Source organism: Akebia trifoliata, chromosome 11 (genome assembly GCF_017979445.1).
Source record: "Akebia trifoliata isolate Shusen 1 chromosome 11, ASM1797944v1, whole genome shotgun sequence".
Lineage (NCBI taxonomy): Eukaryota > Viridiplantae > Streptophyta > Magnoliopsida > Ranunculales > Lardizabalaceae > Akebia > Akebia trifoliata.
Window position 1 is genome coordinate 35,694,526 of NC_141385.1, and position 12,519 is coordinate 35,707,044.

Genomic DNA, 12,519 nt, shown 5'->3' on the forward strand with positions numbered 1-12,519 from the left:
AATCAAAGCAAAGTGATCGAGATGTGACAGCGTATTACAACGGGATGATGACGCTTTGGCAAGAATTAGACTTGTGCTATGATGACCATTGGGACTGCACTAATGACAGTGCAAGACACATAAAGAGAAAGGAGAATGATAGAGTATATGTCTTTCTTGCTAGGCTGAACAAGGAATTGGACGAAGTCAGGGGGCGGATTCTTGGGAGAAAACCTCTGCCGTTCTCAAAAGTTAGGCGAAAAGAAGCTCGACGGAAAGTGATGCTTAGGAATGCTGATTCAAAGGTCACAACCGAGCTTGAAGGTTCTGCCCTGGCCTCTAAAGGCTTTGAACATGATGGCGATAAGAGGAATGATAGACAGTCAGAAAAACCGTGGTGTGATCATTGCAAGTGGCCTTGGCACACGAGGGAGACCTGTTGGAAGATACACGGCAAGCCACAAAATTTGAAGAAAAAATCCAGCAATGAAGGACGCGCGTTTCAGGTCAACAATAATGATCAAGGGTCAAAAATCTCTTTAGAAACACTTTATTTCACCAAGGAACAAATAGAGCAACTGTGTCAACTTCTCTAGTCCCAAAAAAAGTTTCCTTCTTGTTCATTAGCTCCAAAAGGTAATTATTATTCCACTGCACTTGCTAGTGTCAATTCTGACTGTCCATGGATCATAGATTCTGGTGCAACAGATCACATGATAGGTTCATCAAAATTATTTTCGTCCTATAGTCCTTGTGCAAGGAATCAAAAAATCAAAATAACCAATGGATCTCTTTCGACTATAGCAGGAAAATGGTCAATAGTCATTTCTCCCTCACTAACCCTTCACAATGTTCTTCATGTTCCTAACTTATCATGCAATCTTTTGTCTGTCAGTAAATTAACACAAGATCAAAATTGTCGTACCTACTTTCTTCCATCTCATTATGAATTTCAAGATTTGAAATCAGGGTGGACGATTGGCAATGCTAGGCAAAGTAGAGGGCTATATTTCTTTGAAGATGGGACAGAATTGAAAAATCAACATCAACGTACTTGTTTTGAATCAGTGTCTATTTCTCTTGACAATAAAATAATGCTATGGCCTTTTAGATTAGATCATCCTAATTTTCAGTATTTGAAATGCTTGTTTCCAAGTCTGTTTAAGAATAAAGACCCATCTTTATTTCAGTGTGAAATTTGTGAATTATCAAAACATCATCACGTATCATTTCCAATGCAACCCTACAAACCCACTGAACCCTTTTCTGTTATTCATAGTGACATTTGGGGGCCGCTAGGGTTAGTACAATTTCTGGAAAGAGATGGTTTGTTACATTCATTGAGGATCACACAAGAATTTGTTGGGTATCTTTGTTAAAGGACAAATCGGAAGTAAGACAGGTTTTCAAAGATTTTCACAAAATGATTCAAACACAATTTCAGGGAAAAATTAAGGTTTTCAGGAGTGATAACGGGAGAGAATTTTTTAGTCTAGTCTTAGGGAAATATTTTCTTAAAAATGGTATTGTGCATCAAAGCTCTTGCAATGATACGCCACAACAGAACGGAGTGGCTAAAAGAAAAAACAAACATCTTTTAGAGGTTGCTAGATATTTACTGTTTTCAACTAATGTCCCTAAATACTTGTGGGGAGAGGCAATTTTGACAACAACTTACTTAACTAATAGGATGCCCACAAGAGTTCTAAAATTTCGAACTCCATTTAATGTTTTCAAAAAATTATTCTCACATCACGGATTTGCTCTAATTTATATTTGAAAGTTTTCGGTTGCACTACATTTGTCCACATTCATAAGCATAACCGTGAAAATTTTGATCCAAGGGCTAGGAAGTGTCTTTGTTGGATATTCTCCTACACAAAAGGGATATAAGTACTTTGAACCATTTTCAAAAAAACTGCATGTTACCATGGATGTGACCTTTTTTTAAACAAATCTTTTTTTCATAATGCTCATCTTCAGGGGGAGAAACGATGTAAAGATTCGGATCTCATGAGTTTTTTAGAGATACTAGATAGAGAGCAATTAGGCAAGGACAGTGTAGAGGTGTTAGAAGATGAGGAATTAGACAATGACAAGTTAAACCAGGGCATGGGTAGTCAGGAGAATATAGGTTTGGATCAAGGCACAAGTGATGGAGAAACGATGGTGCAGACCTCTAATGACCCACAACCAGCCTTAGAGGGTGATATTCTAATTCTAGGAAATACTTGACAGCCACAATCGAGTCTAAAACTAGGTATTTCAGGATCTGAAAGTGAGGGACAATCTACTAATATGCCAAAAAATGATCAAAACACTAAAGAAATAAACACTTATAAGAATACAGGTAAAGAGGTGATAGTTTACTCAAGGAAGACCGAGATGCGAAAAACGGATGGCTCAACTTTGCCACAAGGCCAAGACTCAAACCTAAGGACAGATCATCTGAAGACTTGTAAGTCAGGTAAAAATACCTCCAAATCCGATCTTTCTGTGTCATATCACAATCTTAATGTTCCAACTGCCAATAGGAAAGGTAGTAGGTCTTGTACTAAACATCCTTTGTCAAATTTTGTGTCATTTGAGCGTTTGTCTCCTTTGTTTGTTGTATTCACTTCACAACTCTCTAGTGTAGAAATTCCCGAAAATGTGCAGGATGCTCTAATTGTTCCTAAATGGAAGAAAGTTGTTTTTGAGGAGATGAGTGCACTTGATAAGAACAAGACCTAGGATCTAAGAACCTTACCAAAGGGGAAGACAATTGTTGGATGCAAATGGGTGTTTACAGTCAAATACAACTCTGATGACTCATTACAGAGATACAAAGCTTGACTTATTGCCAAAGATTTCACTCAGACCTATGGCATAGACTACTCTGAAACTTTTACACCTGTGGCAAAGCTGAATACAGTAAGAGTACTTCTTTCAATTGCTACAAATCTAGATTGGCCATTACAACAGCTAGATATTAAAAATGTTTTTCTCAACGGCGAGTTAAAAGAAAAGGTATTTATGGATTCTCCTCCGAGTTTTGAAAACAAATTTGGTTCGAAAGTATGAAGATTGAAGTCCTTATACAGGCTCAAACAGTCTCCAAGAGCCTGGTTTGAGAAGTTTACTCGTTCTGTGAAGAAGCAAGGATACTAGTCAAATTGATCATACCATGTTCATAAAGTTTTCAGCCGAAGGGAAGATAGCAGTATTGATAGTGTACATCGATGATATCATTCTTACAGGAGATGACTTGACAGAGATGAACAAATTGAAGACTTGCTTGGCGTCAGAATTTGAAATAAAAGACTTGGGCTCACTAAGATACTTCCTCGGTATGGAGATAGCTCATTCAAAAAGAGGGATTGTTGTGTCACAACGAAAGCACATTTTAGACCTATTGGAAGAGATCGGGATGAGTGGCTACCGACTTGTTGACACATCTATGGATCCAAACATAAAACTGTGGGAAAATGGTGAAAGAACTCCAGTGGATACTACTCGATACCAAAATTGGTAGGTAATCTGATTTACTTATCTCATCCACGTCCTGACATTGCTTTTACAGTTAGTGTGGTAAGTCAATTTATGCATGCCCCTTATGAGGAACATCTTGAAGCAGTCTACAGAATTCTTAGGTACTTGAAGAATACACCTGGGAAAGGACTTTTCTTTGGTAAAAGTGAGCAAAAAAGTATAGAAATTTTTACAGATGCAGATTGGGCTGGATCTGTCACAGATAGAAGATAAACTTCTGGATATTACACATTCCTATGAGGAAATTTAGTGACTTGGAGAAGCAAAAATCAGAATGTAGTGGCTCGAAGCAGTGTTGAAACTGAGTTTAGAGCAATGGCACACGAAATATGTGAACTATTGTAGTTAAGACAAGTCTTGGAGGAGCTATAGAAGGAGGTAGAGTACCCAATGAAACTGTACTGTGATAATAAGGCTGCAATTAGCATTGCTCATAATCATGTTCAGCATGATCGAACTAAGCACGTGGAAATTGACCAACACTTCATAAAAGAGAAGCTTGAAGCTAGAATCATTTGTTTGTCATTTGTTCCTACAACTCAGCAAAATGCTGATATTTTGACAAGGACTTCCACGACCTAATTTTGAGCATCTAATCAGCAAGTTGGGCATGATAGACATCTATGCTCCAACTTGAGGGGGAGTGCTGAAAAATAGGCATTTCTGTTTTGTTTGTTATAATAATAAAATCTTAAGTTAGTGATCGGATATTTAGGGATAAGTTGTTATGTTAGTTAAGTTAATGATCGGATATTTTGGGATAGGTTGTTATATTGGTTCAGATTCTATTGCTCTAATTTATTAGGTTGTTGAGACTTTCTAGGCAGAGCTCTCTATTTATTTTGTAATCTGTTATTTGTTCAAGATAAGTAGCATATTTTTCTTCCCCTAAAATTCTTCATATATATATCTGTTGGAGAGGGGGGAAACTGTGAATATAAGAGAGCCATTGATATGGGGTAGAATACACAAACCTAGAGTTTATGTTAAAAATCTTGTTCTAGGGTAAAATCCCAATAACTATGAGTAATGAAGAATCTTTATGTCGAGCAAAACAGACTAGAAAGTTCAATCTAGGCTTGAGATTGATGGAAATCAATCGCAAACACTAAAATTAATAACCAATATCGGGATTTTATGCTCAAAATAAAAATGGAAAAAGTGTCTTCTTTTTCTTTTATTAATCAATCTTTACAACAACAAAAAACAAAAACAAAAACAACAAAAAAAATAAAAAAAACGAACTCATTGAATTTGTTTATTAGAAGGAGCTCCTTACATAGATAATTCCTTCAAAACAACTTAAAAACATTCTAAAATACTAAAAAGTAACTTCCTAATCTATCTATAACATATTACTAACCTTCTAATCCTATTAGAACTTAATTTGGACGTCTAAAAGGACTTTTAATTATAACTTAAAGAATAAAAACGAATTTTAAACATAAAACAAATTAGAAACTCACTAGGAAAAGGAACTTTCTAAAATTGAAATAGAAACAAACTAGGACTACTTAAACAACTTAAAAATTATAAACTCAATAAAAAAAAGATTCCTAAGAAAAGTTGGACTAGGTCTTGTGGACTGATCAAAGATTGGATCGAGTTAACTCGGTCAACCTGATTTGACTCAATCAATGTAGTTGATTTCTTTCTTCGACTCTTCTTAAATCGATCATAGACATTGAAATAAGTGCCGGTAAGCCTATCTACATCAGCCACGGGACTTAAATAAGGTAGGACACACCCTGAGGGTGGAACAAATCGAACCAACCAACCTACCACTCCAAAAGACCGATTTGTTAGAGAGGGGGAAAACTATGAATATAAGAGGGTCACGGGACTTAACCATGACACATCCAAGAGTGGAGGAAAATATACACTCAACAACTTACAAGCAAAATACTTGGAACAGAATATCAAAGAGGCTAAAAGTCGGTGTTCATAAAAGTTTCAAGGCAAAAGGGTTATCAGTCAAAAGAGGCCTTGAAAGTTAAAGATTTCCAATGGAAAAATGCACAATGAGGAGATTATCATTAGCACCTCCAGCCTGTCATTTCATTTTTGTAAGACACTTCAAGATTGTAGGGGGTTCTTCTTTGAACGTTTTCAAATCAGGTGAGAGTGTTATCTCTGATGAATAGTTGGATCAGGCTGTTTTCTTCTGTCTTGCTTGGCTTGGACCAGTCATAGTCCCTGTAGGATGGTCATCTCGACCTTGATTCATATGCTTTTCCATTCCTTTTCTAATAAAATCTTCTATAGATATAAGAAAAGGAGAGGCCTCAGCCGTTGGATTGGTTTGATCAACGCTCTCACTATAAGTTTACACATTCACTTCAATGCAATGTCCATGAAAGAACTACATATGGGAACACTTAGGTAATTTTTCTTTTTTACTTACATTTTATCTAAGTAAAAAAAGAATTTTATTTTATGAACTCAAGATTACCAAAAAAGAGTAACACGTCCAAATAGACAGAACCACTCGACAAAACAGACCCAGGCCCATCTACTAATAAAATCCTCAAAGAAAACACCCTTACGACAGAAAAACAGAAAACCCAAAATTGGAATTATAATACATAGAACGGGCTCTGCCTTTCCTTCAAAAACATGGCCATTTCTCTCTTTCCAAAGGGATTAGGCTGCTGAAAATTCTCTTTTAGGACGAAAAAGAGAAATCGATGGAGCTCTATGGTTCAAACAACAATCAGATGGATGATGGGAAGCAGAGCGATAGTCAAAATAGAGATAACAAATGAGCCCAATTTTCTCTTACCATTGTTCAATGAAGGAGAATATGATTTGCCGATTCTCCATCCTTTGCACAAAGGAAGTAGAAACTTGCTCCACAGAAACCCCTATGCATTAGGTAATCCCACATGAGTATCTACCCCAATGAGGCAGTCCACGTGAAGAACGAAACCTTCTATTAATAGATGTCATTTTTATTAATGTACAAGGTTGAATGACAATGTTTATTGTGTATCTATAAGTCATCAAGTGGTATCTTCGATAGTATTTGTAAAAGGAGCCATGTCAGTCATGTAAGTTATGGCTCCCCATATGCACGAAACTTGTGGAAATTTAAGAGACTAATAAGAATAAGAGAGTGGATTAAATTGGTTGCATGTAGCTCATGGGAAAGATATAAGTTGGGGAAGGAGAAATCGGTTTCTTTCCTTTCTATGACACTATGTTTATAGGAGATCCCCCATTTTGAAAAGCATTCTCTCTCCTCTCTCTTTTAAGATGGGGATTCTGCATCCTCATTACTTTATTTGGTTATCGCAACGTATGATGAATAGGACTCTACAACACATGGAAGACCTCAATCAATCCTTGGGAGATCGGCATGTAGAAACAAACATGGTTAGGGCATGGAGTGGATAATTCTGCGGTGTCTTTCTCAGTTCTTTCTTGTATCGTTTTCTGGTCTAAGTTGTTCTTGGAGTTCAAGGGTGCATTGTCTAGTATTTCCTATTCTTAAGTTCAGTCTTGTAACCTTCAGTTGGTCTTCTTGACCACTTTTTCAATAAATTCGTTATCTATCAACAACAAAAAAAAACAAAAAAAAAACCAGAAACACTGTTAGAGAGTCAAAAAGGACAGTAGATACAATACAGATGGGAAAAAATCTTGCTACCTTAGCCTCAGAGAAATAGAAGTTTTGTACTTAGTTATTTCACGAAGTGTAGGAAGTGAAAATACACATTTGATATAATTATTTAAAAAAAAGGTTCGACTAGCATTCCCAAGGTTCAAAGTTTCACTTGATATAGGAAAGTCTTCACCTTGGCTTTGAGGATAATGAACCTTGGGGTTCGATTCAGACTATCTAACCATTGTATCAATTTGTCTTGTACCATCTCAAATGAAATGTCCCAGTTTTTTTGTGGACTAGAACAAACCTCGGCACCAGGCACTAAACCATGAGCATTGTTGTTCTTCTCGATGAAACAATAATTCTTAGCAACAAATATAACCAATCATGAACATCCTACCAAGCTCTGAACTAGAGTTGAGCTTGCAGTTTTATGATGGCAAGAAAAGAAAAGAATAAGTTTTTGTCTTCAAATAAAAGATGATAAACCTGCCCACAAAAAAACTGTTAAAGAGAAACTTCCAGATTACTATAAGCATGCTTTCCAAAGGTAGGGAGGGTGAAAAACAAAAAATAAAAATCCAATTCTTTTTGTCATCAAAAGAAATCTAACAAACCTGTCCATCTGCAATGATAATCGTCACCATTCTCCTGAATCTCCTTCCGAGTTGTCCTTTCAAGTGAGAGTCAAGCATATTTTTTGATACTGGAACTTGAAGAGGTTTCATATCACCAGATGGCATTCTGACAATGTTAAGGAAACCCCCGGCTTCAGTAGTTCGTATAAATATGTCCTGCCAAAGTTTGTTTTGTGGGATTATGTAATAGCTTTTCCGGTGATGGATGTCAATCATTGATCTTTCATCATATGCTTGTTGAATTGCTTCCTATTTGAGTACATAAAAAGGATTTAGAGTTAAAGGCATATTAGGTAACTTATGTTACAGCTACAATAAGAGTGGAACATCACATTCCACACAAGAATGAAAGAAATTGAGCATATGAACAATTAATTAGAAGAATCAGGCAGAACTTACTCGTTTTTTATAGGAGTCATGAACATGACTCAGATTATTCCAGCTCGCATACGCTTGAAAAATCATGTTTGCATTAGACACTGAAACATTCAAATTTAGTTCTGTAGAGGTCACACGTAGTTCAGAAGCAGCACCCGGTGCATTCAAATCATACTTATACCTGACAATGAGTTTGGGTAAGACGCTGAATTTGAGCAAACATTAGCGTAACTTTTGAGAAGAAAAAATAATTATTCTACATAAAAAAAAATAATGAACTAATACATAAATTTATAGCCAAACAATAGTAACAGTTCTGGACCTAATTTTGCTATAAAAAGGGAACAACTAATTACAGCAAAAAAGAAGGAAACTGCCTAGCTAAAATTTAAATTTTGAAATACAATTTTCAAAAAATAAACATCCTAACAACTTCCCAAAATTTCGACACCCCCCATCAAGTTGGTGCACAGATATCAATCATGCCCAACTTGCTAACAAAAAGTTCAAAGTTAGGTCTGAACAATCCTTTGGTAAGGATATCGGCTATTTGTTGCGTTGTTGGAACACACGGAATACAAATAGCTCCACTGGCAATCTTCACCTTTATAAAATGCCTATCAATCTCCACATGCTTTGTATAATCATGTTGAACTGGATTCTGTACAATGTCGATGGTGGCCTTGTTGTCGCAGTACAGTTTTATTGGCATGTTCACTGGTAACTTCAACTCTTCTAGTACCCTCTTTAGCCATAACATCTCACAAACCCCATGAGCCATAGCACGAAATTATGCTTCAGCACTTCTTCTTGCAACCACGTTTTGTTTTTTGCTCTTCCACGTGACTAAATTACCCCATACATATGTGCAATACCCTGACGTAAATCTCCTGTCAATAATTGAACCTGCCCAATCTGTATCAATGTAGGCGTCAATGCTTTGTTGTGTAGTCTTTTGAAAGAGTAAGCCTTTACCTAGGGTACCTATCAAATATCTCAAGATTCGATAAGTTGCTTCGAGATGTTTCTCATAGGGTGAGCGCATAAACTGACTTACTAGACTCATGAAAAATGCAATAGATGGCCGTGTATGTGATAAGTAAATCAGTTTCCCTACCAATTTCTAAAACAGAGATATATCTACAGGATCACCGTCTTTGTTATCTCCAAGTTTCTGATTGGGATCAATTTGGTTGTATGTTGATCTATAACCACTCATTCCGGTCTCCTTAAGTAGATCAAGAACATACTTCCGTTGTGAAATAACAATTCCCTTCCTCGACCGAGTTATCTCCATCTTGAGAAAGTATCTTAGAGACCCCAAATCCTTGATCTCAAACTCTGATGCAAGAGACTTTTTTAATCGATTCATCTCAAGCAAATCATCCCCAGTGAGGATTATGTCATCTACATAAACGATTAACACAGCTATCTTTCCATCCTGCGAGTTTCTTACAAACATGGTGTGATCAGCATGTCCCTGAGTGTACCCTTGACTTTTAGCAAACTGAGAAAACCTCTCAAACCAGGCCCTTGGTGACTATTTCAACCCATACAAGGATTTCTTCAGTCTGCACACCTTCGAACCAAATTTCCTACCAAAGCCCGGGGGTGCATCCATATATACCTCTTCCTCCAAGTCTCCATTAAGGAAAGCATTTTTCACATCTAATTGTTGCAAGGGCCAATCAAGATTTGCTGCAAATGACAAGAAAACTCTCAGAGTATTTAACTTTGCTATAGGTGCAAAGGTTTTTAGGTGGTCAATGCCATAGGTCTGAGTAAATCCCTTAGCAACCAACCTAGCTTTATACCTTTCAAATGATCCATCTGACTTGTATGTAACTGTGAACACCACTTACACCCCATAATTGTATTTCCTCTAGGCAAGTCCACCATCTCCCATGTTTGATTTTTCTCAAGAGCCTTCATCTCCTCAAAAACAACCTCCTTCCACTCAGAACCTTAGAGCATCCTGCACATTTTTAAGAATCTCCATACTATACACTTGTGAGATAAAGGCACGAAAATTGGGTGAGAGATTTTCTTATGACACATAGTTGGACAATGGATGTTTGGTACATGACCTTACACCTTTTCGGACAACAATAGGAATATTGGAATCAATGGAGTCACTAGACTCAAACCTAGGATTAGTACCTAAAGTAGATGAGACTGATTATGCAGGCTTAGAGAAAACATTACCTGGAGGATTTGTGAACTCATGGCGGTGTGGGAAATCAATTGACTCTTCTCCTTGAGTTGTATTCCTTCGCGAGTAAACAATAAAAGGTATTATCCCTGTGTTCTTGGTGCTTGTTTTTCCCATGTTTGATTCATTGGATTCATGACTTTCATGTGATGGCATTAAGGATGGGCCTGTATTTTCATTATTTAAAGAACCTAACTCACAAAAATCTAGTACAATAATGTTTGGGTTCTCAACTTCAGCTAAGGGTGCAGGAGACTGGTCAACTTCGACTATGGGTGCAAGGGAATGATCGATCGACACATCTTCGAGTTGGAAATATACATCCGAATCTTCATTTTTTTCTCCCCCCCCCCCCCCCCCGAAAATGAGTAATAAAAATGAATTTTGTTCAAAAAAAATTCATGGTGACAAACAATTTTTTAGTAACCGGGTCAAAACATTTGTATCCCCTTTTATTAGAGGCATATCCAACAAAAACACAATTTCGAGCTCGGGGTTCAAGTTTTCTTCGGTTATGATCATGAATGTGAACAAATATAGTGCACCCAAATATCTTTAGAGGCAAATTTGATGAGAGCCTATTATTAGGATAAAACTTATGGAAAAAATCCAACACAGTTTCAAAATTTAAAACCTAACTAGGCATTCGGTTTATAAGATAGGTTGTAGTCAGAATAGTCTCGCCCCAAAGATATTTAGGTACCTTAGTTGTGAAAAGCAATGCCCGAACTACTTCTAATACGTGTTTGTTTTTTCTTTCAGCGACTCTGTTTTCTTGAGGAGTATCATTGCAAGAGCTTTGATGAAAAATCCCTGTTTCTAAGAAAAAATTCCCCAAAACTTTGTTAAAGTACTCTTTGCCATTATCATATTTGAATTATTTCAAGAAATTCATTTTGCACCATGGTGTAAAAAATTTTAAAAACCACTTCTACATCACATTTTTCCCTCATTAAATAAACCCGAGTTAACCGTGTATGATCATCAATAAATGTGACAAACCATCTTTTTCCAAAATTTGTAAACACCTGACAAGGCCCCCAAATATCACTATGGATAATTGTAAATAACTTCGACGCTGTGTAAGATTGAGGAGAAAAAGAATTACGATCGTGTTTAGCAAGCTGACAAATCACACATTCAAAAAAAGATGGACTTTTATTTCTGAAAAGAGTCGGAAACAAATACTTTAAATATTGAAAACTTGGATGGCCTAATCTATAATGCCATAACATTATTTCATTCTCTCTGAAATCAGAAATAGAATTAAAACAAGTACTAATGTTTAGTCTACTCGAGTTGGATCCATCTATAAAAAAGTACAGTCCAACACACTCCCTAGCACTGCCAATCGTCCTCCCGAACTCAAATCCAGAAACTCACAAAATGATGAAAAAATTAACACGACCTTTGTGATCAATGATGATTTTACTAATAGACAATAAATTACAAGAAAGGTTCGGAACATAAAGAACATTATGAAGAATTAAGGAAGAAGAGAGTTGAAAAGATCCGGTTACAGCTATGGCAGAAAGGGAACCATCTGCAATTTTGACCTTTTTATTGCCTGCACAAGGACTATAAGAGAAAAAAAGTTTTGAGCAACTGGTCATCTGATCAGCCGCTCCAGAATCGATGATCCAAGGATTTACAGAATTTGGGAAGACACTAAGGAAGGCTGAAATAAAAGAGTTACCTTTCTGAGCTAAAGAGCAAGAAAGAGTTACAAATGATTTTGGAGATTGAAACAGTTGGTATAGGTGCTCTAATTGCTCCTTTGTGAACGGGACCATTTCCGAATTGACTTGATGCTCCTGAGAATACTCAATTGCAACTTGGAATGCACGTCCTCCACTATTCTTCTTCTTGCAGTTTGGTGGTTTACTGTGAAGTTTCCAACAGCTATCCTTCGTGTACCATGGCTTTCTACATTGTTCGCACCATGGCTTTTTCCTTTTATCACCATCGGAATCCAGTCCTCTAGACACGAGAATTGAACCCTCTAGTTCATTATTTAGACTCGGCTTTGGATTTCGCAACTTATCCTTCATCGAGATTCCTCACGACGAAGTTTAGAAAACACCTCACGGATTGAAGGCAAAGGCTTCCAGCCAAGAATTCTCCCTCTGACCTCATCAAAACCACGATTAAGACTAGCAAGTAACATATACACA

At 36.8% G+C, this 12,519-nt stretch overlaps 1 protein-coding gene across 1 annotated transcript in view; it reads right to left on the reverse strand.

Moving 5' to 3' along the window:
• LOC147391407 (pleckstrin homology (PH) domain-containing protein) overlaps nt 1-12,519 on the reverse strand; it is a 114,657-nt gene that overhangs the window by 27,197 nt on the left and 74,941 nt on the right. The window contains exons 41-42 of the mRNA XM_086459793.1: nt 8,155-8,314; nt 7,735-8,004 (exon numbers count right to left, since the gene is read on the reverse strand). Coding sequence (XP_086315919.1) covers nt 7,735-8,004; nt 8,155-8,314 — 430 coding nt within the window. The remainder of the gene's footprint in view (nt 1-7,734; nt 8,005-8,154; nt 8,315-12,519) is intronic.